The following is a 27412-nucleotide window of genomic DNA, read 5'->3' as shown; positions in this document are numbered from 1 at the left end:
TTTAAACAATATTAATATAAATGAGTACAGTATTTTGCGAAAGGCTTTTTCTACATACATTACTAGAAATCTTGTGATTTTTGTTACAGTCATGACAAATTATACTAAGAATTTCCCTAATATTAAACCATGCTGGGGTTTTTTTGGGGGGGCTGTCTTTGTCTACTAGCTAAAATGCTTTTTACCTTCAATGAGGAATATATGTATGATTTTATTTCACCTAGTGTTTTGAGAGATAAGACTGTGGGGAATGACATGTTGGAGGCACTTAAATTAATTCAACCGGCATTTATTCAGTGCATGCTATATGTACAACATTCTACTTGTGGTACAGCATTAAGATTGATGCATCCATAGTCAGAGGACTGGGATTCAAATACTAGTTCTTCCACTTACTACCAGTATGATTTTGTATGGTACTTAGCTCCTCTGTGCCTCAGTTTCCTCATATGTAAAAAGGGGGGGTTGGAATAGATGACCTCTAAGCTTCCTTCGGTCCGAAAAGACTCCTGCCCCCACTTTCACACAACTTACCACCTAGTAATGGAATAAGGCAGAAACACAGTAAGAATAAGACACAATATTTACAGGATAAGTGCCCTAGAAAACTGAAAAACCAAGGGCCTTGTGAGGTTTCAAAGAAGATCATCACTGACTAGGGAGATCAAAGAAGCCTTCATGGAAGAGATGGTATTTGGATAAACCTTTAGAGATGGGAAGGAATTTAATAGGCAAAGTCATTCCAGGCACTGGGAACAGTGTGACCAAAAACATGGAAATTACTATCAATAAGAAATAATATTCTGGCAGTGATAATAAAGATAGATTGATGTGTGGGAGAAAACAGAGATGAGATATCTACTGCAGTAGACTTCCCAATCCCATGTTAGGTCACTGCTCTACACGGTAAAGGGTCTTCCTCTGGAGTAGTTTAGGGAAGACTGCTGAGACGGAGGGAGATCCTTACTTGGTGAGATCAGTACTAAGTCAAACTTCAGGGTCAGTCTTTGTGGGATTTTGTTTACATCTCACCCAGCATCAGGGCATCCTTATTATACTTTGGGGAAAGAGAGAATTGCCTCCCACTTGTGATGTGAAAGGTTCCCAGAATGTGGCCACCCAAAAATTTCTTCTCCAGCCTGCCAAAATGCCTCAGATTCCACCCTAGGAAATTATTCTTTAGAGTGAAAGCACTGCATTCAGGGACAATAAGGGCTTAGTGGAAGAGTGAGGTGCAAAGAATGAAGTACTGGCTTGAGTGGACAGGTTTGGCTGGAGATCAACCCTGGGGGTCTTAGCCTTTGGGATTTAGAGAAAAGTTTGACAAAAAAAAGAAAGTGGAAGAGGATTGAAAACACACTTTGCCTGTTTCCCAGTTTTATCTTTAACTTAGCAAATTTTTGCCTGCCCAGCATTGGTACTTGGAAAGTAATAAGCCTCTCAAGTCAGGACTGGGTTTTCTGTAAAAGCCCACACAGGGAAACTGATTTTCTTCTTTAAAAAATGGTCCTGGTTAGAATTTGCTTCCTAGATGTTCCCAACTCAGTGAACCATGGAAATCAATGCTGATAACAGGTAATGCAGCCTCCATCTAAGAACTTGGCTGAAAACCCTCAACTCCTGGTTAATGTTTGTCCTAATTATCCCAGTCCTACCTGTAACCTTTCCTTCTAAGGGATCCAGCCTGTCTCTGGAGGGGAAAGACTGTGGAGAGTTCCACATCCTGTCAACAAGTATTGAGAACACCTGCTTACTGAGGCTGCCACTGCAAGGGGCACAGAAGTATAAAGCAAAAGAAAATAGGGTGCCTACCCTCATAGCACTTATAATCTGTTTGACATGACAAATTTTACGCACACGCAAAAAGTAGCCAATAATACATTGTGTTATCCAACCTAAATTGTGGTACATATCTATATGCTGCATGTTATATCCCCACCAGGAGAATGTAAGTTCCTTAAGGACAGGCATGAATTCATTTTTGTATCTGTATCCTCAGTACCTAAAAACATTGTCTTGTACATAGTAGGTACTTAATATATGCTTGTTAAATTGAATCATGTGTCGAGATTGGGAGCACTGTAGGAGTTCAGTGCCCCTGTGGCCACTGCTCTCCCATTTTCAAGAGTATAATGGCTTTTTTTCTTTTCCAAAGATGGTGATGATGTACCAGAAAGCAACTAGCAAGGGAGGAAAGCATTTAGGTCCATGCTTCAGGGAAAACGAAACAGAGACCTTTGAGTTGGGGGGAGGAAGAGGAGGAGGGGGAGGCAGACAAGGAAGAGGTAAACTGTGGAGTTAAAGCCTTCTGTCCCAATTGCATCAATTAAATCAGCATGAATGTAGGACTGTTAGCCATCTGTGAAAAGCAAAAAAACTGTGGCTTTCTGTGTTGCTATGACAACCCATGTCCTTGACAACTGAAACGCAATTACTGGGTTTGTAATTATGTCCAGTTCCATAGGAAAGCTTTGAGGGCCGCTGTCAACAGAGCAAGAGTTTGAGCATGTTGTCCCCTCCTTTCTGTAGAATCTTCATAATTCTTAGACGCTGCAGAAGAAGAATGCTTGTTCAGGCCCCTTAGACAATTGTCCTTGGCTCTGGGTGTTTGGTGGTCATTCTCCTTGAGAGCTTTAGTAGGTGCCTGGCTCACCTGGAGTTTTGGAAGTAAGAGCCCGCAGATCATCTGTGTGTCCAGAGATATGGGGCAAGGGGTGGGAGGAACAGCAGAGACTGTCACTGCTTTGATTCTCTTGGGCACATCACGCTTTCCAGCTGGCCCTCTCTTCTCAGCTGACCTGAAAGGGAGCCCATTTCCACTTCTCTCCTTTTACACTCAGAACAGGGACCTTCTTTTTGCTGACTACGTTTGCTCGGTGCTAGCAAGATCTGCAGCAAGTTCAGGGATATCTGTGGACTGCCTGGTGAATCCTCTGCCTTTGAGAGTGGGGCTCACCTATCCTAAATCTTTAGCATTGGTACAGTGAAAAGTGTATCTGATTGTCAGTCAGAGGACTTGGATTCAAATTTAGATTCAGATACTACTGACTAGGTGACCTTCCTTAGTGATGTAATCATTTAGTAAGTCATATAAATTCTCTAAGCCTATTTCCTCATGTGTAAAATGAGGCAGAGTTGGGATCTCTAAGGTCCCTTCTAGCTCTAAATCCATGATTCTTTGAACCTTCGCACTCTCCAAGGGAAAGACAAGTTCCTTCCTTTGCTACAGTCATTTTTCAACCAACCAGACCAGACGTGGGAGGTGTTTTCCACAATTGTCAAACAAGAGCCAACTGCCAAGTGTAACAGTTGGATCACAGTGAGCCAGCCGATGATGGGATTCCTGACACCTTGCTGATATAAGGGATTCCTAGATTATTTTGGCCCCTCGCCTGATGTTGTGACTTTCACAGTGAGTCTTAATCATCTCTGCATCTCCTACAGTACCTAACAAGATGTCTTACACAAATGTCTTACACTCTGGAACTGTAAGATGAATGAGTAATAATAGCTAACATTCAGGAGGTTTTTTGGTCCTCATTTAGAGCTTTCTCTGAGATCATTTAAAAAAGATGAAGGGAATAAGTGATACCAAATAAATAATAAATAAAAACCTGTACCCACCCTCTTGAGGGGTGGGGGTGGGGGTGGTGAAGAATTGGCAAACAAAGAAAAGCAGCATGATACAGTGATTTTTTTTTCTTTTTGGTACCATATGTTTTCACATCATCTTCATTTCTTAATATGCCCTTACCTCCCCCTGTACAGTAACAGTTTTAAAAAAGACAAAAAAGGTGATTCGGCAACTCACACATCAACCAAAATATGTAATAGTCTATACCCATAGTCCCCCACCTTTACAAAGCAGAGAAGGAGGCGCATTTTTTCAACTTTTATCTAGAATCAAGCTCGGCTGTTATAATTACATATTACTGGGTTCCTTTTGTTGTTCCTTCCATGTGCACTATTGTAGTCACTTCTCATGGCTCTGCTTCCCTGTGCATCAGTTCATGTACATCATCTTCCCATGATTCTCTGGATTCACATTTCTTACCATATAATACTTCATTATACTCATGAACCATAATTTGTTGGCCCATTCCCCAACTGATAGGCATCAACTTTCTAGTTCTAGTTCTTTGCTACCAACAAAAATAAACAAGCAAAAAACAATGTTTCAAGAACATTTGATATATATGGAGGCTTTCTTGTTGTCTTTGATCTCTGTAAGGGAACCCTGAGGGTCTCCACCTCCCAGTATGATTTTTTTTTTGAGTTTTGATTAAAGGAGCCATCCTTCGATTAACTTCCTAAAGAGGCATATTCACTGAATGGGCGTTACCACACTCAAAGTGAAAATCTAAAAAGACCTTAGCCTGAAAGGGCCAGGGTCTCCCTGTGCATTCTGGGCCATCTCCAGTCATCCTGATGAATATCAGGCCACTGGACCCAGATGGCTCTGGACGAGAAAGTGAGGCTGGTGACCTTGCACAGCCCTCTCTCACTCAAATCAAAATCAACTGCAAGTCATGTCATCATTTCCCTGATGTCATGGTCCTCTTCGAATACAAAGGACAAACACAAGGGATGAGCCTAGAAGTAGGGTCTCTGAATCAAAGTACGCATGTTTTAGCCACTTTTTTAGAATGATTAAATTGCTTTCCAGAATGATTGGAATTTACAGAATCACAATTATCACCAACACTGAATTAATGTGCCTGTCTTTCTGGAGCCCTTCCAACATTGACCATTTCCATCATTTGTCATTTTTGCCAGTTTACTGGGTGTAAGGTGAAATCTAAATTGTTTGGGTTTAAATTTCTCTTATTAGTTATTTGGAGCAGTCTTTCATATGATTGTTAATATTTTGCAATTCTTCTTTTGAGAACTGGTGGCTCCTATCCTTCAGTCACTTATCCAATAGGAAATAGCTCTTGGTTTTACATATTTAAATTACTTCCCTATATATCTTGGATATCAAACACTTAGAGATATGTGACACAAATGTTTTTTTTTTCCTCCAGTCAGTGATTTCCCTTCTGTCCTAGCTGCATTGATCTTATTCATGCATAAGCTTTTCAATTTCATGTACTTGAAATGATCTGCTTTCTCCTTTTTAAAATCTTTATCTCTCTACCCACACAAAACTGTGAAAGATACCTGCTCTCATCCTTTTCTAATTTTTTTTCTTTTATGGTATGACCTTTTACATGCTGATGATTATTTTAAACAAATAAAGGCAGGCAGCTGATACATTTGCAAGAACACTGCCTCTAGAGTCAGCCTCGCCCCTGATGCTTAATGTCTATGTGTTCTTGGCTAAGTCAGATAATTTCAGCAGTCCTCAGTTTCCTCATCTGTAAAATGGGGAGGTTGGGCTAGATAGCCCCTTAAGGTCCTGCTACATCTAGATCTAGGATCATAAGCATTTATACAATAATGTATGAGGGAGGGAGAATACTAGCAGCTAGGGGGAACAAGAAAAGTTAAAGTATTAAATAAAGAAGCACCAATCACAGTCTTTTCCCAACTCAGTAAGCGCTGGGAGCTAATTTTACCAACTTCTTTACTGAGCTCAGCAATTTATTGCTTGGCCATTTGCATATTTATTCCAGAGCTAGAACCCCCAAGGTGCCGTGACTTAGCACAGATCCTTTATAGATGTGATAAACACACTGACTCATCAACCAATTCTCCAACCCCTCCTGGAATAATTTTGCAATCCCACGATCTAGAATGAAAGTCTCACTGAGAATTTACAACCTCTCAGGGAAGAGGGGACAGTTCTATTTTGATTGATGGTGTGGTGGTCAACTGGAATTACTGCTTTGTTTGAAGTAAATCCCTAATGGATGCTTGTTGGTTGGTTGATTGATAAGATACTTCAAGGACTGTGCTAGGAACTGGTCACACAAAGACAGGAATGAAACCATCCATACCCTGTTGGAATACATATATAAGAATATGTGAAATAAACAAAAGATAGTTGAAGAGAGTAAGGCCCTAGCACCTAGGAGGAATCAGGCTACCTTCTAGTAGAAGGCAGCATTTGAGTTGAGCTTTGAAGGAAATAAGTGATTCTACAAGACAAGGAAGATGGAGTGCATTATAGGTATGGGGAAAGCCTATGCAAAGGATACAGGAAGGGGAGCATCATATGTGAGGAAGAACAAGAAGACCGGTGTGTGTGGACAATGGAGTGAGAGAAGGGAAATAGGGCATATTAAGCCTGGAAAAGTAAATTGGAGCTAGGTTACAAACTCCAAATAGAGGAATTTTTATTTGACCTTTCAGGAAATAAGGAATTATTCAAGTTTATTGAGTAAGATCTTAGGGTCATGCGCAAAGAGAACAAAACCCCAGAACATTGTATTCAGTAGCAGCAATATTATAAAGATGATCTACTGTGAAAGACTTGGGTTCTCTGAGCAAGACAGTGATCCAAGACAATTCCAAAAGACCCATGATGAAAAATGCTACCCATCTCCAGAGAGAGAATTGATGAACACTGAGTACAGATTGAAGCATACTTTTTTATTTTCTTCATTTTTCTTCTCTTTGTTTTATAACATAGCTAATAGGGAGATATATTTTGCATGACTTCACATATGTCATATTGTTTGCCTTCTCAAGGGATGGGGGAAGAGCAGGAGTGAGGAAGAGAATTTGGAACTCAGAATTTTTAAAAATAAATGTTCAAAATGTTTACTATAATTGGGAAATGTTTATTGAAATAAATAAAATATATTTTTAAATATCATAGGATCATAGAGAGTTGGAAGGGTTCTTAGAAGCCATTTAGTTCTACTCCTTCCTTTGACATTATGAAGAAACTGACTTATCCAAGGTTACATAAGGTCATAAGCATCAGAAGTGGAATGTGAGCCCAAGTGCTCTTACTACAAAGATAGTGAAATGATCTGACTGCTTTAAGAAAATCACATTAGCAGCTTTATAGGGGATGAATTGAGGAGTGGAGAGAAAAGGGTAAAAAGGGAAAGGAATAAGTATTTGTATAAAGCCTACTATGTGCCAGGCACTGTACTAAGTGCTTTTATAAATATATCTCTTTTGATTTTCACAACAATCCTGTTAAGTAGGAGAGGGAAGAGAATGAGGCGGGAGACCGAGTAGGAGGTTATTACAGTAATCCAGGTAAGCAGGGTTGAGAATTCGAACTAGGGTATGAGTAGAGGAAAAGGGGAAAGATGAAAGAGATGTATAGATAGAAATAATAAAACTTTACAATGGATTAGGTTGGTGGAAGACAGGGAAGAGTGAGAAGGTAAGGCTGACTCCAAAGTTGAAAGCCTGAGTGAAAGGAAGTGTGGTGGCACCCTTAACAGAAATAGACAAGTTCAAAAGAGGGTTGGGTTTAGTGGGAAAAGATAGCAAATTCCATTTTGGACATGTTGATTTTGAAGTGCCTTATGAGACACCAGTGGGAAGTTGGGTGATAGGGCAATTGTAAACTCTGGAGAGAGACTGTAGCTAGGATCTGGGAGTCATTACCATAGAAATGATCAAAGTCAGCAAGAGAAAGAAAAGAATTAAGACAGGGCAAAACCTTGGGCTACACTCAGAGTTAGGATAAAGATACAACAAAGGAGCCTAAGAAGTAATTGGAAGTTATGAGAAGAACCAAGATAGGTCAGCATCACGAAAACCTAGAGAGGAGAGCTAGGTCCACAATGTCAAATGTTGCAGGGGTCAAAAAAGGATGAAGATTGAGAAAAGAGAAAAGGCTATCAGATTTGTCAATTAGGAGATGGAGGGAGAGAAAGGGGAGAGAGAGAGAGAGAGAGAGAGAGAGAGAGAGAGAGTGAGAGTTGAAAACCTGATTATAGAATTGAGAAATAAGGTACAGGAAGATATCCTCCCAGGTAAGTGCAACATTTTTCTAAAAAAGGAGAAGAGACATAGAATAACTTAAGGAGATAGGTAGAGTCAAGTAAAAGGTTTTTATAAGGAAGAGTGGTCAAGGAAGGGGTAGATCAAGAAGTAGAAGATCAAGCAACTATTGCTCTATTTGATGAAGTAGAATGTTAACAGCAAATTATGTTTTATTATTTTTTGACATTTTCCTCATTCAAGATCCTTATAAATGTTACCTCAAATTATCATGGGTTAGAGGTAAGAGCGTGGTGAGGAGGAAGACATAAAGAGATTAATTATGTCAGCTTGGACATTTTTCTCTTTAAGGAAAAAATAATATTGGATTTAGAATAATGTGAAATAATCACGAAAAAATAAAAACTGTCTCTGGTATACTTGTCCCAAAAGCGCAGAGTATAGAATTAAATTTTTTTCTTATTCAAGGGATACAACATTTAAGCAGATACATACAAATTCAGTTTGGGCTGCAGTCAATGTCAGTGTTGTACAGTGAGACATTTCTAGACCCAAAATGTATTTTTTATGTGATTCTTCACCTTCATACAGGCACATAAATGCTATAAGTGTTATCAGAGATCTTCCCTTTTGGAAACAAGTTCACCTGAATTAAAAGTAAAACCATGGTAGAACACATATTCTACAGGAACTGTGATGACTTTTTCTAGTTATAAATTAATAGATCTGCAGTGACATGGATCATCTGAAAGTCAACCCCCCCAAGAAAAAAATTAAATATAAGGAAAATAATAAAACACTTCATTTAACTAATGCTAAAATTAAACTGACGTTTAAACTTTTTCCAAGATGTTTTATTTTCAAACTGTAAAAGTCAACAGAATTAGCTCTTAGCTAATTATATACATCTAGTTATACACACCCATAATTTTCAGGAGATATTTTTCTAATTGGTACTCAAGAGACCTGAGTTCAACCCTGAGGGGAGCGGGGGGAACATGAATGGTGGCACAGTGGATAGAGAGCAGAGCCTGTAGTCAGGAAGACCCGAATTCAAATCCAGCCTCAGACATTCACTAGCTATGTGACCTTGGGCAAGTCATTTAACCTGTTGTCTGCCTCAGTTTCCTCATGTGTCAAAATGAGGATAATAATAGTGCCTACCTCCACGGTTGTTGTAAGGATCAAGTGAGATAATATTTGTAAAGAGCTTTGAAGACCATAAAGCACAATATTAATGCTGACCATGGTTATTATAGCAGTGCCTTTAACTCACTGAACTTGGGCATGTTACTTCCCCACCTTGAGCTTCATCTACCGGATCTAGAAAGGAATCTTAGTAGAAAGAAGGCTTTGTTAAAAATCAGAGGACCTGCGTTTAAATGCCAGCTCTGCATCTGTGACCACATGACCTTGGGTGTCACAACCTCTTTGGATCTTTCTCTTTATCTATAAACTGAGGGAGTGGATTAAAACCTTCCATTGTCCCTTCCAGCTACAAACCTCTGATCCCTTAGACCTCTACCAGAGCGATCATTCCATGATTCTTTTCATGAAAAAAGAGAAATCTGAAATCTGTCATTTCCATTCACCATTGCCTCTTCTCTACAACAATTAAATATATAGATTTTTAGATACCAGCATTAAGAGTAACAGTATGGAATAGTGGGTAGAAGACTGACCTTGACACCAGAAAGTCTTGGATTATGTCCTGCCAGTAACACATGCTAGCTCTGTGACCCTGGGTAAGTCACTTAACCTTGTAATGCTTCTCCATGACTATGAGTTGCAGCCATCAGCATAGGCTCATGGATTCAGAGATGGAAGGAACCTCATAGATCATGTTGTACAACCCCTTTGTTTTTACAGGTGAGAAAACTAAGGCCCATAGGGGTAGAATGACTTGCCCATGGTCATACTGATGGTAAGCATCGGAGGTAAGATTTGAGCCCAGATCCCTATAGGATCCAGAATCATAGGTCTAGAGTTAGAAGTGACCTTAAAGTTCATCTTCTCTAATCTACCAATGTCATTTTGTAAATGAGAAAACTGAAAGCCAAGGATGTTAACTTGCTCAAGGTCACACAGTAAGCACAAGGGGCAGGATCTGAATTGATATACTCTTGACTCGGGAGCCAGCACTCTTTCCACGGTACCACCGAGGGGTAATGGAATTTCTCTACACTAATAAAATCATAGATGAAGAAGAAGAGGAGGAGGAGGAGGAGGAAGAGAAAGAAGAAGAAAAAGAGGGAGAGGAGGAAGAACAGGAGGAGGAAGAAGAGAAGAGGAGGAGGAAGAAGGAGAGAAAGGAGAAGGCAAAGAAGAGGAGGAGGAAGAAGAAGAAGAACTATCCAGTCTTTTCTCAAAACAAGACATGCAGATTTTATTTCTACTTCAGAAGTGTGTGGGAACCATTTGTAGAACTGTTTTGTGTTATGTATCCTGCTTTTAGAATTTTTGTTTCTTAAGCTTTTGTTTGCGGCTTTGGGGGCTGTGGCAGGTGTGGAATGGTATTACCCATTGTGCAGAAAAAGTGCTTTTAACATTTGCAATATGATTGCTTTGTCTCACAATAGCTCACATTTATATATCGTTTGAGTTTCTAAGGCACCTTCTTCATGAATACTGGGAGGGTAGGAAATGAAGTCCCTTTCAGCTTTAGCTCTATGATCTAATCCATTTTATAGATGAAAAAAATGAGGCCCAGAGAGGAAGTGATTGTATTAGATTCTGTACTGAATTGACCCCAAAGGGATGCAGTATTAGGAATAACTGTTTCAGACCTGTTTACTGACCTATGCTTACAGAGAAAGGAAAATTAATCCCAGGATTGGAAAGAGACCAGAGGTCCTCAAGTCCACCCTTCTGCCTTCAGGCAGAACCATACCTAAATCATTTCAGTGAGAAAGGGAGATGCCACTCTTGGGTCATGGGCAAGTCGCTCAACTCTGAACCTCAGTTTCCTTTTTTGAAATGGGTATAATAACATTTTTTTGTTTTGTTTTTTGGCAGGGCAATTGGGGCTAAGTGACTTGCCCAAGGTCACACAGCTAGTACATGTGTCAAGTGTCTGAGGCCGCATTTGAACTCAGGTCCTCCTGACTTCAGGGCTGGTGCTCTACTCACTGCGCCATGTAGCTGCCCCTTATAATAATATTCTTACAACATACCTCACAGCTTGTAGTGACAAAAGGGCTTTGTAAAGCCTAAAATTCATCCCCATATGTGTAAGGCATTTTTGTGAAATAATGAAAACCTTCTCTGTGATGAAAGTGTTCTTTATCTACCAAACCTAACTCCCTTAGATTGTAGCTTATACTTCAGTTAGCTCCCTTCTGGGGTGGAAGCTTAGCTCTGCAGCACAAGAATACTTGATTCATTCTGACATCCCTTGTTCATCTCTCAGCTTGGCTAGTGAATTCTGGGAATCTTTTTCTTAACAGGAGGCATAAAGAACATACAACTCAAACCTGGGAAGAGACCTTAGGCATCATGTTTTCTTTTTAAAGACAAGGAAATCAAGGCCCAAAGGGCAGGTGGCCGGGATTGAACCTATGCGTTTGGACTCTAAATCCAAGGCTTTTTTCACTAAGCCATGCTGACCTCTCAGGAATAAATTACTTGATAAGTTGCCAGCCCAGAAGGGTTTCTCATTATCCCCCCAGTGTTTCCCTCATGCAGTGTTCAATGAGCCAAATCATGACTCAGAAAAGCAGTCTTATGAAAGATGATACTTCAGATAACTTCTGTCTAGGCTGTGAGCCAAAGATTTGTTTTGTAGCAAAAGGTACCATATTATTCTGAATATCAGCCACATACTTTCCTATAATCTGGTTGTTGGTTTTTTTTTTTAATGAACTGAGTGGAGTGTTATGTTTAAGACTTATACTTCCCCATTTTATAAGAGCATAGATTTAGAGCTGAAAGGAATCTTAGAGTCCATTTAGAACAAACTCTTCATTTTACAAATGAGGAAACTGATGCCCCAGGGAAGTTAAGTAATTTACCCAAGGTTGCATAAGTAGTATTAACAGAACTGGGATCTGAACCTGAGTCCTCTGACAGATCTAAGATTCTTTTCTCATATCCACAATCTCATCAGTATGAACATCCCCTTTATCAGGATAGCTCATAACCCAACTACTTCTCATCACGTGTAGTTGTTGTCCATGTTCTTGCATAGGTCCTTCATAGACTCAGCCCAGTGTTCTGAGTACCATTTTGTGAATACCAGTTATAGCAACAAAGCAATCCATCTGTTTTCCCTTGCTCTTGTTATCCACACAACTGACCCACCTTTTCTTTTCCAGGCATGCATTTCTTCAAGGGTATCTCAGAGATCACCATTAGAAAAATGGGGCAGCCTCTTCTTAAACCCATCATGCATTTCTACAGTTGCCCATTCATTTATTTGCAACTTTGATTCTTCAGAGATTGTGCCATGATTTACTACCATATAGCATGGTTGAAAACAGGTTTTTAAATAAGATTTCATTGGTATTTTTTGTTTTTATGTAGCCTGAATTTCTCTTTGTGTCCTTCTTCATCTCCACCTCCCAGAGTTATTCCTTGTAACAAAGAATATTTTTTAAGACATGAAAATAGAGGAAGAGAAAAAAACCAACAAAGTCTATCAGTTTTTTTTTAAAGATCTGACAATACATGAAATGTGTCGGACACACCCATGCATGCACATGAGTTGCTGCCTTTCCTCTCCCCACTTCCACAAAAAAATGGGGGAAGGTTTTTTTCATACCTCCTCTTCCAGGCCAACCTTGTTCTTTTACCTTCATTTTTTATTGTTTTTATGCTTTGGTGATCTTTCCATATACATGGTTATAGTCGTTGTGTATATTATTTTCTCTGCTTGCTTCATTTTCCATCAGCTAATGTAAGTCTTTTCATGCTGGTGTGTATTCATCATAGTTTTTGTTTCTTACAGCACAGTAATATTCCATTATGTTCATGTACCATAGTTTACCCAATCAGAGACCTCTACTTTGTGTCCAGTTCTTAGCTCCCTCAAAAAGTTCTGCTATAATTATTTGCATTTGGAGTCTTGCCTCTAATCAGTGACCTCCTTGGGATACACACACACACACACACACACACACACACACACACACATGTAGCAGAATCTCTGGGTCAAAGAGTATGGATATACTTTTTAGCCACTTTATTTGTATAATTTCCAAAGTGTTTTTTCCAGGATTGTTATACTAATTCACAGCTCCACCAATGACTGCCCCTGTCTCTCTATAAGCCTCCAACAATCACCATCCATGGAAAGTGTTTTTATTAAAAGTGTGGGGCTGGTGCTGAGAAGTAGCTTGGAATAGTTAGGCATACTGCACAATTTTACAAATGCAACCCAGCCTTCTCTCTTTCTGCTTTTAACTGCTAGGTCCAGTCCTTTTGAGTCAGCCAGGTGACACAATGTTTAGAGTACTGGTTTAGAGTCAGGAAGACCTGAGTTCAGATTTGGACATAGACACTTCCTAGCCATGTGAACTTGGACAAGTCACTTAACCTCTGACTGCTTTAGTTTCCTCAACTGTAAAATGAGGATAATAATAGTACCTACATTATAGGGTTATTGTGAGTATCAAATGACATCGTAAAGTGCTTAGCACATAGTAGGTTCTTAACAAATGCTTATTCCTTCTCCTACCCCTCTTTTGAAGATTTATATGCTGAGAGGCTGTTATCCAACTACCTGACAACTTGTAAACATTAGGTCTTTTTCATCCATCAAGTTTTTTCTCTATAGATTTGCCAAGCTAATCTTTTTTTGAGTCACCACAGAGTTCATTGTAAAGGCTCTGTATGATTCTGGGGCATGATTCAGTCAGGGCAATATCATCTGTAAACAGCATTTCAGTGACCTCACCATCTGTAGGGAAGCCCTCTTCCGGTATGGAGCATCCCCCATGATGTACACCTTTCTGTTTCTGACTTATCTGACATTAATAATCACAGTCCATAGTGAGCCAGCTATGTGACCCTCTGAATAGACTTCTGTACCTGGAGTCAGAAAGACCCGAGTTCAATTCCAGCCTCAGATGCTTACTAACTGTGTGACTCTGAGCACGTCCCTTAAGCTCTTCTCTATGTCTGTCTCAGTTTTCTCACCTGTGAAATGACAATCGCACCGACCTCTCGGAATTGTCTAAGGACCAAATAAGATAACATTTGTAAAGTGCTTTGTAAACCTCACGGTGTTATCTAAGTGTTTACTGTTACAATAATATCTTTCCTGTTGTTAATGTGCTGGACCGGGAATTAAGAGAAACCAGGGTTTCACTTCCTACACTAACTAGCTGTGTTAGCATAGGTAAGCCAGCTTCACCTCTGTGTAAAGCTTTTCTTCACCATCAGCAAAGTGTGGAGTAATGGTCATATGTAATAGGATTGTACGAGGATCAAGTCAAGTAGCGTGTAGAAAGTGCTTCCCAAACCTTAACATGCTATATTAATGCTGCATTATTACTGCTATATGGAGTAGCGTTTTAGGAATTCTGTGGTTGTAGTTTCCAAGGAATATTATATGATCTAATATGAGAGAGAGGGAGGGAAGGAAGAAAGAGGAAGGCAGGGGGAAGGGGGGTGGAGAGAGAGAGAGAGAGGGTAAGACAAGGAGAAAGGAGAGACACACAGACAGAAACAGACAGACAGACAGGCGCTAAGTAGCACATGGAGAATCAGACCTATCACCTTGGGCTTATTTAGTATGGAGCTCTAGTTGCCAGAGTTAGCACGTGCAAACTGAGAATGGAACAAATCAGTTCCCCTCTCTAGGCTTAATTTCCCCATCTGTAAAATGAGATGCTAGATCAGATGACCATGGGATCAATGTAGAGCTAGAAGGGACCTCAAGGGCCGTTTTGTCCAAACCCTTCATTTTACACATGGAGGCCAAGGGAGGCTAAGTGACTTGCCCACCAAGGTTACAGAAGTCATAAGAATCAGAGGCGATATTTGGGCCCAGGCCCTCTAACTCCAGAATCCGTGATCCTGTGAGCTAGGCCTTCAAGCCCGGTTTCTTATTTTAAAGTTCATCGAGTTGCTTTGGCATAGATCACGACATCTCTTCTTCAACTAGAATATTCAATAAGGTTGGCCATCATGGACCCAGCAGGCTGGTCACTGTGGTGTACTAGTGAACCTTTCCCCCAACCATGCGGCCAGTGAGACAGTGAGATTTTAGGAGTGGGAAAAGAGAAAATACATGGGGTAAGGATGAGTGACCTGAGTGCCGCCGTTCTTTTGTTTGGGGACCTAACTCCTCTTTTTTTCTTTGTCTTTTGCCCTAAATCCTCCTAATTAAGTACAGAAAGAACACTTCATGAGTTTTCTCTGTGATAACGGCAGGAACAGGGAGTCTCTAGATTTTTATAATCTAGTAACTGTTACGGGGTGGGGTTTTTAGATTATTTTGTTAAAATTTCCCACGAAAAAAGTTGTTGAACTTTGAATGCCCCACCTGTAAATAGCACAGTCTGATGGAAGGAGCAATGGAAAAAATCTTTTATCCAGTGTATAGAAAAACAGCCACGAAAGACTTCAGAACTCTGATTAATGCAGGGAACAATTGTGACTTGATATTAGGATGCTTAGTTCTAGAGTTAGAAGGGATTGTAGAGGCCATCAAGTTAAGCTCCTCCCCCATTTTAAAGTCTAGGAAACTGAGGCACGGTTTTAGTAACTTGCCCAAAGTCAAACATCTGGTCAGTGTCTAAGTTGAGTTGAGAATTGAACCATTTCCTTCCTGACTCCAAGTCCATCAGAACAGCTGTAGAATGAGGCCTACATTCTAAGATATAGCCAGTGTACTATTTGGTCCTGCTTGACTCTACATCTCTGAAAGCCAGCTTGGATAGAGAGCCAGCCACTTGTAAGAAGTTTATCTTCATGGGCAAGTCACTTAGCCCCAATTGCCTTGCCAAAAAACAAAACAAAACAAAACAAAACAAAAAAGTTTATCTTCAGCCTCTGATGTGTACTGGCTGGGTAAGTGTCTTAATCTCTTAGTGGACTCTTTAGGACTATAAATTACAGAGTAGGGAAGAGGTACAGGTCTGAATTGGTAGAAGTTTCCTTATTGGGAGGCTCTTTATAGCAATAAAAATCATAGGTTCAATTTCAAGATCCAAAATGTATTTGCTACAAAGGAGGCGAGCTGTTTTGTTGGGGGTTGGGGGCGTGGGGGGGGGCGGTACAATGCTGTTAAGAAGAGCCATAAAAATGCAGAAACAAAGACCATTGGGCTCAGTCAATAAACAAGCGTTTACTAAGGGCTTACTATTTGCCAAACACTGTGGCTAGGAAACAGGTTTCTCTTCCTTCTGGCTCTGCTAAGAGATTTTTTCATGTGACTTTTCTGTGTGACTCTCTGACTGTGAATAGTTTGCTGGTACTGTCTCCCCATGTGTAAAATGGAGATAATAACACCTGCCTCACAGGGTTGTTGTGAGGATCCAATGAGGAAGCATCTTGTAAAGGGTATTTGTAAAGACGAAAGACAATTGCAAGGGATTAAACCTTAGGGGAGCTTTGTCTTCTCTGAGCCAGCATGCGGGACCTTTCCCAAGCCATGTTGCAACCTATGGAGACCTGAGTCAGGATTTCTGGTTTCTTTCCAGGACTGTTTCCGGCAAAGGAATTTCCTGCAGTTCACAAGCGTCCCCTGGCTGAAGAAGAAGAAGAAGAAGAAGAAGATGGCTTCCATGCTGCTCAGTCGACAGCTGACCTGCGCAGTTCAGCAAAATTGCCGGCTGTTTGTATCTGGTAAGCATTTGGGGTATCTCAGCAAAAGAGCTGATCCTCAGTGGAAGATACCTCCAAATCTGGGGCTTCTTTGTCTTGTGTATCTTCAGAGAACAGTGTTTCCCGCAGCCCAGCATGGCATGTAATAGGTACTTAATAAGTACTTGTAGAATTGAGCTAGACTGAACTGAATTTATTTAGGCCCACAAAAGAACCTCTTGGAATCAGTCAATTGGAAAGCATTTATTCAGTGCTTACTATGGGCAGGGCACTGGGCATACAAAGAAAATGAAAAGAAAAACCAGTCCTTTCCCTCAAGAAACTTACATTCTCGTGTGAGAGACGACTGGTAAATAAGTGAATTATGTTTTGGGGGGATGGACTATGAATGGAAAGGAGATCTGCTACCTGCAGAAGACCCCTAGCTTTTAGCTCAGAAGCCCTTAGGTGTGACTTCTCAGTGTGATGGGCATCGGAGCATTGCTGATGGCATAGCTGCCTCACCATCCTCACATTCTCTGGAGAGGTGTAGGAGAGAGATCATGGAGGTTTACTAGTCAGTCAGTCACAACTAACATTTATTAAGCATCTCCCATGTGCAAAAAGATACTCTGCTGAGTGCCAGGGATACAAAGAAAGACAAAAGATAGTCTCTGCTTTCACGTAGCTAACAGTCTAATGGAAGGCAACATGAAAACAATTGTATACCATCTGTGGCTATGTCTATATATCTATACGTAGACATATAGATGGGATAAATTGGGGGTAACCTCAAAGAGAAAGCACTAAGATTGAGGAGGACCAGGAAAGGCTTCTTGCAGAAGGTAAGACTTCAGCTGAGCCTTGAAGAAAGCCAGGGAAGCCAGGAGGTGGAGATGAGGTGGGAGAGAGTTCCAGGTATGGAGGACGGTCAGTGAAAAAGGCCAGGGTGTGGAGATGGAGTGTTTTGTGTGGAGAACAGCAAGGAGGTCATTGTCACTGGGTTGCACTAGAGAGGAGTGAGGTGTTTGTTAGACGACGCCAGAACACTTGAAAGGACACCTAAGACAGAGTTCAGTGAAGTTATATGATTTAGATATTTGACAAGATAGAGAGATCTACTTTACTCCTCCCCAGGAAGTACTAAGTTAGCCAACACATAGCTATTTTTTTCTAGACTTTTTTTGTTTTTCCCTTGCCTAGATTTCCCCCTGTACCCCTTTCCCTCTCATCTTCCAGAAAACCACTCCATGTAACAAATTTTTTTAAAGAGGGGGAAAAAGTTCAGCAAGGGCCAATACTACATTGAAAAAAATATGACAGTGTATGCACTGTTCTACCCATCCTCCCCATACACTCGCGCCTCTTCCAAGGAGTGGGGAGGGGCATCGTCTCATATCTCTTCTTTGGAGCCAGACTTTCAACAAGCATTTATTAAGTGCCTTCTTCGCGCTGGGCAGTGGGGATAAAAACAGAATAGAGAGGCAGCCTCAGCCTTCAGGGGGCTTACATTCTAAAGTAAAAATCCATTTTCTAATTAGGCCCATATTCTGTAAAATCTACTCTAAAGAGAGTAATTAGATTCAGAAGGGGAAAATGGAGAATAAGAGGAGTAAAAAATATGTATGTATGTGTATTTTTTATCATATCAAATTGACTAATTCAAAGGGGTGATTGAAATCATAGATAACTCAAGTAGACTGCACAGTAGGGCTTTTCCAGTTCAAGTGGGTAAGCAGGTCAGAGAGGCCTGTGAAAGAGACACACACCTTATAGCTTTAGGATTTCAGACTAGTCAACAGATCTAAAAGAAGAGTCCTTTTTCAGATGGTTCATTTTATTACTAAATGTAAGCATTACACGTGGACACATCATTTATTCAGGCTTTTGTCTTGTTGAGTCTGAGTCAAGCATCCGCACTACAAATGACTGGTGTGCCAGGGTACAGGAAGTCCCCCTTGATTCAGGGATCCAGGCCTCCAACTTTCTGCTCTTCACTGCCTTCACATTCTTTGGGGATCCTCCAGCATAAGACCTTTGGTCTTCATTCATTAAGGACCTACTATGTGCCAGATTGGAGGCAGCTAGGTGGTTCAGTGGATAGAGTGCTGGGCCTGGAGTCAGGAAATCCTGAGTTCCAATCTAGCTTCAGACATTCAATGTAACCCTGGGAAAGCCATTTAACTTCTGTTTGCCTTAACCCACTGGAGAAGGAAATAGCAACCACTCTAGTATCTTTGCCAAGAAAACCCCAAGGAGAGTATTGTCGTGCTGTGGTGACAAAATCAGACACAACTAAACAAACTGGCCAACAACAGTGTGCCAGATTCTGTACTTAGCCTAGGGATATCAAAACAAAAATGGAACAGTCCCTGCACTGTTCGAGGAGCTCACATTCTGGAGGGGAGATGCCATGTATAAGTACATGTACAAGTATAGATAAAATATCTACATAGTAAACACAAGGTAAGTTTTAATTTTAGCATAAGATAATAATATACAAGGTGATATCCAGAGTTACCTAGAATTCAAAACCAGAAATGGAGTGGGTGCCCCTTATTCTCCTGTTTTCCTTGTTTTGGGATGTTGTTACCAGCCACATCCCCAGCTGTGGCATGTCCTGGCCAGAGGATAGGTACTGCTGCCTTCATTGTGGTCAGGTTACCCAGTTCCAGCCTGATTGTTCAAATTGGCTAAACCCCATCCCAGGACTATGGTGGCCTATGGTTATTTGGGGAATGTAAGACAATTGTAATTTATCAGTCTAGTGGGGGGCCTAGAAGACATGGCAGCCTGGAACTCTTGATTCACATCTCCTTTTGACCCTGTACCTGTGCTGTTTGGATTCAGCTTTCTCTGTCTCTGACCCCGCAACCAGAGCTAGGTTAACCTAATGTCCACAGTCCCTGACTTACATCTCTTGCTTTGACCCTGTGATGTCTTCAAGCTGTTCTCTATCTCTCCTTTATTCCTAAATAAATTCTCTACTTGAGGGACTTCCATTTCACCTCCTTCTGCTCACTTCTCAACGACCTTTTGTTATCTGTCTTCTGGCCTCACCAACTCAACAAAACATGCTCTCTCCAAAGTTACCAATGCTCTCAATTGCTAAATCATATCCTCGTCGCTTATACTTGGTGCCCTTTCTTCTGGACTTCTCTGCAGCTTTTGGTACTGTTGACCACCCCTTCCTCCAGGATTCTCTCTCTTCCTTGGGTTTTTGGGACACTGTGCTCTCCTAGTTCTCCTGGGTCAGCATCCACCTCCTGACTCCTGACCATGGGCATCCCCCAAGGTTCTATCCTGGTCTATATCTTCTCTCTTGGAGATAATCTCATCATCTCCCATTGATTCAATTATCATCTCTCTCTTTCTCTCTCTCTCTCTCTCTCTCTCTCTCTCTCTCTCTCTCTCTCTCTCCCCTGAGTTCCAATTCTATATCATCAGATATCTATTTATTTCCAACTGGTTCCACATAGGCATTTTAAACTCAGCCTGTCCAAAATGTAACTCAAACATAAATGCATTGTTGGTAGAACTGTAAATCAGTCCAACCATTCTGGAGAGCAATTTGGAACTTTGCCCAAAAAGCTATAAAATTATGCATACTTTTTGACCCAACTAAGTCTATACCCCAGAGAGATTAAAAAAAAAGGAAAAAGACTCACGCGTACTAAAATATTTATAGCAGCTTTTTTTATGGTGACAAAGAACTGGAAACTTAGGGGATGAACTTCAATTGGGGAATGGCCAAGCAAGCTATGGTATATAAATGTGATGGAATACTGTTGTGCTGTAAGAAATGATAAAGGGTACAAGTAGATGGTCTGACTGTACATAGACAGCTGATATAGGAAGGACTCCCACATCAGTAATGAGATACTTCCTGTCTGTTAAAATACACACCTTCATTTTTCATAATGTTATTTGGAGATCACCATGTCCAGCACCTACTGATTCTTTTCTTAAGGAAAATATGATACAGAAGCATGAGGCTTGAATATCTTTTGGTCTCTCTCCTCCCTCATTCATGATCTGTATTTTTCAATATATTTCTCACCATCCTCACCTATTCCCATGATGGCATTGAAGTCGCCAAGTATCAAAAGTACATGTTAATTTAAATTAATTTGGGGGAGCTTATTGAGCACTTTATAGAATTTCTTTACCATTTCATCTGTTGCCACTGATAGTTGGTCCATAAGGTACAATTGTTTTCATGGTGGTCCTTTTGCAAATACTTATCATGAGTGCTACGATATGAGATAACCAAATTTCCCATGAAATTATGTTTCTTGTTGCCTTTGATTCATAATAAAACCAATTCTGCCATCCCTTTAAAAAAAAGAAATGATGAAATAGATGGTTTCAGAAAAACCTGGGAAATTAGTTATATGAACGGATACAAAGTGATGTGAACAGCAGTATTTTAATCAACTGTGAGAGACTTAATAGTTCTGATCAATACAATGATACACCACAGTTCTGAGGGTCCTGTGATGAAAAAAGCCATCCACCACCAGTTGGAGAACTGGTGGACTCAGAGTACAGATTGACGCATATTTTTTTCTCTTTTTCTCTCCCTCTCTTTTTTAAACATGGCTAATGTGGAAATAACTTCATATGTATAATGGGTATTATACTTTCTCAATGGGAAAGGGAGGAGGGAAGGAAGAGAGAATTTGGGACCAAAAGTAAAAATACAATTGAATAAAGAACTATAACTCAGTATTTCCCATCTAAGACCCACCTCTTCTCTAAACATCCATTTCCATTCAGGTAACCAGCACCCTTCTATTCACTCAGGTTTGAAACCTCAAAGTCATCTTTGACTATTCTTTCTTCTCTCTACTCCCATCCAAATAGTTGCTAAGTCTTATTGATTCTATCTCCACAACATCACTTTGCTATATAAGTATTAGCTATTATTCCACCCAACTGCCTACTAATACAGCTAAAATGTTCTCCTGGCTACTTAACTCCTTGCTCAAGACATTTCAATGGCTCCTCATTGCCTCTAGGATAAAATGCAAAGTCAGCTTGACATTTGAGGCCTTGCATAATTTGGCTCCAGCCAGACTTTCCAGGACTACCTCATATGACTCCCCTTTGTGCACTTTCCATTCTTTTCTGGCCTCCTTACAGTTTCTGAACATAGCATTCAGTCTTCTTCTGTTCCTTTGCTCATTCTGTCCCTGATGCCTGGAATGCACTCACTTCTGTTCTTCACCTTATCATTTTTCTCTACCCTCTCCCACTTGACACCCCACGAGCTCCCATGGGTTTAATTATCATCTCTATACAAATGACTCCCGGATCTCTATATCTAATGCCTAGTCCCTCTCCTGAGCCCAGATCACCAACTTTGCCTGTTGGACATTTCAAACTAGATGTCTTAAAGAACCCGTTATCTCCACCCAACCCTCTTCTGGACTTAAATTTTTCTGTCAAGGGTACCACCGTCCTTCTAGTCACCCAGATTCACAGCCTTGGTGACTTCCTTGACTCCTCACTGTTGCTCATGCCACATTTCTAAACCCGGTCATTTCTATCTCCACAACATCTTTTCTTTTTCAATTTTTTTAGGCAATCAGGGGTAAGGGACTTGCCCAGGATCACACAGCTAGTTAAGTGTATAAAGCTGTATTTGAACTCAGGTCCTCCTGATGACAGCGCTGGTGCTCTATCTACTGAGCCGTCTAGCTGCCCTTCACAACATCTTTTCAATTGTGCCTTTCAACCACCATTCTATCTCTGGCCCTCTTTAGTTCTTACCAGGACTATTGCAAAGGCCGCCGGTTTGTCCTTCCTAATAATAAAGAACAACAAAACAACACTTTAAAGCTGTCAGACAGTAGTATAATATTTGTATAGTAATATAAATATATAAATATGAACACAACTGTGAGATAGGTGCTATTATTATCCCCACTTTATAGATGAGGAAACTGAGACACAGATACAGAATTTAAGCCAAGGTCACAAAGCCAATAAGTGTCTGATGCACAATTTGAACTCGAGTCTTCTTGCTGCCAGCTGTTGAAGGCAAGATTTGCCTTCTCCACTTGCCACTCCAATTCATCATCCACGTAGCTGCTGCACTTCCTAGAGCAACTGGTCATGTCACCCCCTTACTCAGTACAGACCGGTGGCTCCCTATGACTCCCAGGACTTACCAGAAGCTGCTCTATTTGGCATTTTAAAAGCTCTTCCCAGTCTGGCCCCTTCCTACATTTTCCTGTCTGCTAACACACTGTTCCCCTCCACTTAGACTAGTTCGAGCCTACTGGTCTCCACACCCAACATTCCATCTCCTTTTCCCATCATTTTACACTAGCTATTCTCAGTACATGAATGTTCTCTCTACACCTCCAGCTCTTAAAATCTTTGGTTTCCTTCAGAGCTCAGCTCATGTGCTGCCTTCCACAGGAAGCCTTTTTTGATCACCTCCTCCTCCTCTGCTCCCCCAGCTGCTACTGTCCTCCATCCCAAAAGTACCTTATGTCCATTGTGTAAATATTCTGTTTATATGTGTATGTGTACATGTTGTCTCTTAGAATGTAAGCCCCTTAAAGACGGGGACTATTTCAGTTTTGTATCTCTACTTTGGCAAGTAATCACAAGCATTTAATAAGTGCTCATTGACTAATTGGTAAATTAGAAAGCCTAGCTTCCTTAGAAGCTCAACTCAATGCTGTATCTACTATACACAAAGCCTCTCATGTTCCCCTTACTGATTAGTTTGCTCCTTCCACCTCAAATTATCATATATAATATGTATCTGTTGATAGGTGGTACCCCCTTCCCTCCCCAGTTGAATGTAAATTCCTGGAGACCCATAGAGACTCTCATTTTGCCTTTTTCATATCCCCATCACTTGGGATGGTGCCTGGCACATAGTAGGAGCCTAGTAATAGTTGATTGGTTGATCTTTATATCCCCGGTATCTAGCATAATGCCTTGCTCAATAGAGGGTCAAATAAATAAATAGATAAATGAATGATGGGCTAATTAATTAAATTAATAAATGCTTATTGGATTGAATAATGGCAAAAGTTGCACTTACCCTTTCCCCAATTTGGTTTGAGAAGCCCTGAGGCTTTTGTATTGTGAATGATGACTTATCAATTGCAGGAAGTGTCAGCCCAGAGACTTGGTTAGATGGCCTGCTGGAGTCAGGGGTCAGAGTTAGCAAGTTGTCCTTCCTTCTCAAAAAGGACCAAAATGACATCACCGTTAGAGCCAAGGTGCATTGTGTCTGGCTGTGACTGATCAGACCAGTACAAGTATGGAAGGCTCTATCCCAGGTTGGACACAAAGAGTTCATGTGAGTATTTGGAGCAGAGATGTCTCTAAATTTGTGTATCTCGTGTTTCTTTTGAGCTACTGCAATTCTGCTTGGCTCACAGAGCACAGAGCCTTCTTTGATGCAGGCACACCATGCTGGGCAGTCCTGTCCTAGTGTCTTTCATGTCTCACAGTGTCAAAGTTCTTCAGAGAGACCTTGAGAGTGCCCTTGTATATTGCTTTTTCTAGCGTCTGTGTGACTGCTTGCCTTGTGTGAGTTCTTCATGTTAAAAAAAGCTACCAAGTAGCTACAGAAGCTGGGTTTGAACTCAGGTCCTCTTGTTCCCCATGCAGCAGTCACTGCCTCCTATGAAGCTTCTCTTCAGCTTCTTTCCAAACAGTCCTGTGTGGTAGATTCTATTATCCCCTCTCTATCCTAAGATAAAGAGGCTGGGATTGACAGAGGCTGAAGGGCTTGCCCTGGTCATATAGCTGCTAAGTGTTGGAGGCAGGATTTGAACCCAACATTTCCTGATTCTAGGTCTAGCCATCCTGCCATAGTATTTCTAAAAAAAATAATAACTTGTTATTGCAGAATGCCCTTTTTAACTATGTTCTCTCAGGAGCATAGACTCTAGGAAGTGGAAGGGAGACGTCAGTCCTAAACTCCTTCTGCATGAAGAAGAGCAATGAGAATAAGTCTAGAAAGATAGGCTGGACAGACCAGAGGTGGACAGACTTTTAATGCCAAGCTTAGAGGCAATAGGAAGTCATTGAAGATTCTTGAGCAGGATAGTTACCTAGTAAGACCTGTGCTTTTAGGAAGATTATTTTGGTAACTATGTAGAGAATTTAATTGGGGAGGGAGAAGCGATTGAGTCACAGAGACCAAGTATAAGGCTGTTGAAATAGTGCAGGTGAGATGTGATGAACTAGTATGGGAGCAATGTAAGTAGAGATAAGGGAACAGATAAAAGAAGTATTGCAGAGGTAGAACTGACAGGACTTTGCAACTGTAGGAGGCAAGACGTGAGGGAGAATAAAGAGTCAGAGGTGAGTTTGACGTTATAAAACCCAAGTGACCAAAAGACCCAGTTTGGAGCACAGATCTGTTACTGCCTGCCAATCACTTGCAAAAATGGACACTGTAGGTCTTCAAAAAAAATCTATGGTTACTGAGCTCCCACAGGGGTGGGGAACCTATGGCCTCGAGGCCACATGAGGATCCTCTAGCTCCTCAAGTGTGGCCCTTTGACTAAATCCAAGCTCCACAGAACAAAGCCACAGTTGAGGACCTAGAGGGCCACATGTGGCCTCAAGGCCGCAGGTTCCCCACCCTTGCCCCATTCGTTTAATCTGCCCCAGCCTACAATATGCCTAGAGCCCCTATGCAAAAGGAATAGGGTCTGATGAAAAGCCTATAGGGGAAGCAAATTAAATGAAATCATGACATCTGTATTAATCACCTGTTTATGTGCAAGACCCTATGCTTTCAGGCAGTGTGGTACAGAGAAAAGAAGGCAGAATTTGGAGTCAGAGGACATGGGTTCAGATTCTGCTTCTGACATTACCTGTACAACCTTGCTCAATTCATTTCAACATTTCAGAACCTCAGTTACCTTAGCTGTAAAATGAAAAAGCTGAACTAACTGACCTCTGAGGTCCTCTCCGGCTCTAGATTCACAATCCTATTGCTAGATAACCTTTAAAATCCCTTGTAGGTCTAAATCTACAGTCCTATGATTTTAGGATTATTGTTTATTGAATTTGTTCAGTGAACTCGGGCTTAATCCTGACCTTCTGCTCCCCATGTGAGTCCCCTGCTGTGGTGGAGTGCTTACGCTAGGGAGAAAAAAGACAGGAGGAGTTTGAGCAAAGCAGATGTCAGTTTGTATTTCAACCCTAGCCTTGCCCAGCTGTGTGTATCCAGCCCTCTGGGTCTGACTCTCTTGTACACTTCTGCTCAGAGGCAGGATTGCCATGCCTGATTACTTCCTTCTCCCATAACTAGTGGGTAAGAATTGGTGCAGCTGCCCATCACCCAAAGATTGAAATGGGAGTGGGGCGAAAGGGTCACCTGGCAACAAAAAGATTGGTGGGGGTGCGGGGGGTTTCAGCTGGAGAGGCAATGCTGGCCTCCTTTCCCACAATGGGAACAGCCCTGATTGAACAGTTCCATGGTCTCAGCTGGGGCCAGGAACTGCTGTGTTTTCAGATGCTCAGAGTGCCTTCATAATGGTCCCATTTCCACTAACTATTCCCTCCTCATCTTAGGGAAGAGCTGTAGCATCACAAATACAAAGCAATGCCAAAAGCCCTCTAGGCCACCCTCACTGTAAACCACCAAGGTCTAGAGAGGTTAATTGACTTGCCTAATGCCATGGCACAGCTAATAAGTGTGTCTGAGACCAGATTTGAACTCAGGACTTAAGGTCTAACTCTCCAACCACTGTACCATCTAACTGTCCTGGAAGACCTGGATACAAATTCCTTCTCTAGCACTTACCAGGTTTGTGAACACAGGCAAGTCATTTAAGCTCTCTGCACCTTAGTTTCCCCATCTGTAATGTGGGGATAACAAATCTAAGAGGCAACCAGGCATATTTGGTATACAGGGTCAACCTTGGAGTTGGGAAGACCTGAGTTCAAATCCTGCCACTAACCCAATACGAGCTATGTGACTAACTTCCCATTGTTCCAAGCAGTCCTCTAGCACTAGAAGGGGCGAATTTGTATCAATGTAGAGAATTTTCACACTAGGAGGTCCCTACATGGATGAAATTATAGTACCAGACCCTCTCCCAACAAAGTACTTATACGTACCTACCTCACAGGCTTCTTGTGAGACTCAAAGAAGATAACATGTTTAAAGCACTTTGTAAAAACTTAATATAAATGCCACTTATTATTATTGGCATTGTTATTTTGGTACTTTTTTGTGGCTGCAGTGGAGCTAAGTAGGAAAAAAAAGGTTGAAACCTCGCTGGGACTACCAAGAAAAAATATACACCAGGGGGTTGATACCATAAGGACAAAGTAATGAATAGCTTTTGTCATTGGGCTGGACTAGAGCTGGGGTCTCTGGGAGAAGTCCTAGTTATATAGACTTCTGAGAGAGTCCCCAGCTGAGGCTTCAGTCCAAGGCCGCCCCTGAATTGAATGCCATGCCTTTGAAAATGCATAAGCCTAAGGAAGGAAGCAAATCACGACTCCCTTCTATCCAAAACCACACCTAGAGCCCCATATTCTAGCCCTTTGTTCTTTGATCATTAAAGGAGATATTTGTAAAGCTCTTGGCAGTCCCTGATACAGAGGAGACAGGGTTTATTTTCATCTCTTTCTTCTTCAGACATCCCTGACCCTCCCAATGCTTGCTTCCACAGCCAATATGAAACAGTAATGTGGTTGCATTTTGATCATTTGGCTTGCTACGATCGATCGATCATTTGATTGGTTGAACATTGTCCGTATGTCCAACACTGTGCTGAGCAGTACAGGTTTAAGAGTGAGGGCAGTATAATATGTA

At 41.2% G+C, this 27412-nt stretch overlaps 1 protein-coding gene across 2 annotated transcripts in view; it reads left to right on the top strand.

The window, feature by feature from the left end:
* The window catches only part of ABAT (4-aminobutyrate aminotransferase), a 132649-nt gene that overhangs the window by 49012 nt on the left and 56225 nt on the right, over positions 1–27412 (top strand). For both annotated transcript variants that reach the window (XM_036739331.1, XM_036739330.1), the window contains one exon: positions 16497–16641. In XM_036739331.1, the coding sequence (XP_036595226.1) occupies positions 16572–16641 (70 nt within the window). In that variant the 5' untranslated portion in view covers positions 16497–16571. The remainder of the gene's footprint in view (positions 1–16496; positions 16642–27412) is intronic.

Source organism: Trichosurus vulpecula, chromosome 9 (assembly GCF_011100635.1).
Source record: "Trichosurus vulpecula isolate mTriVul1 chromosome 9, mTriVul1.pri, whole genome shotgun sequence".
Classification (NCBI taxonomy): Eukaryota; Metazoa; Chordata; class Mammalia; order Diprotodontia; family Phalangeridae; genus Trichosurus; species Trichosurus vulpecula.
The sequence above is the reverse complement of the archived record's forward strand: the minus strand, read 5'-3'. Positions and strand labels throughout refer to the sequence as shown.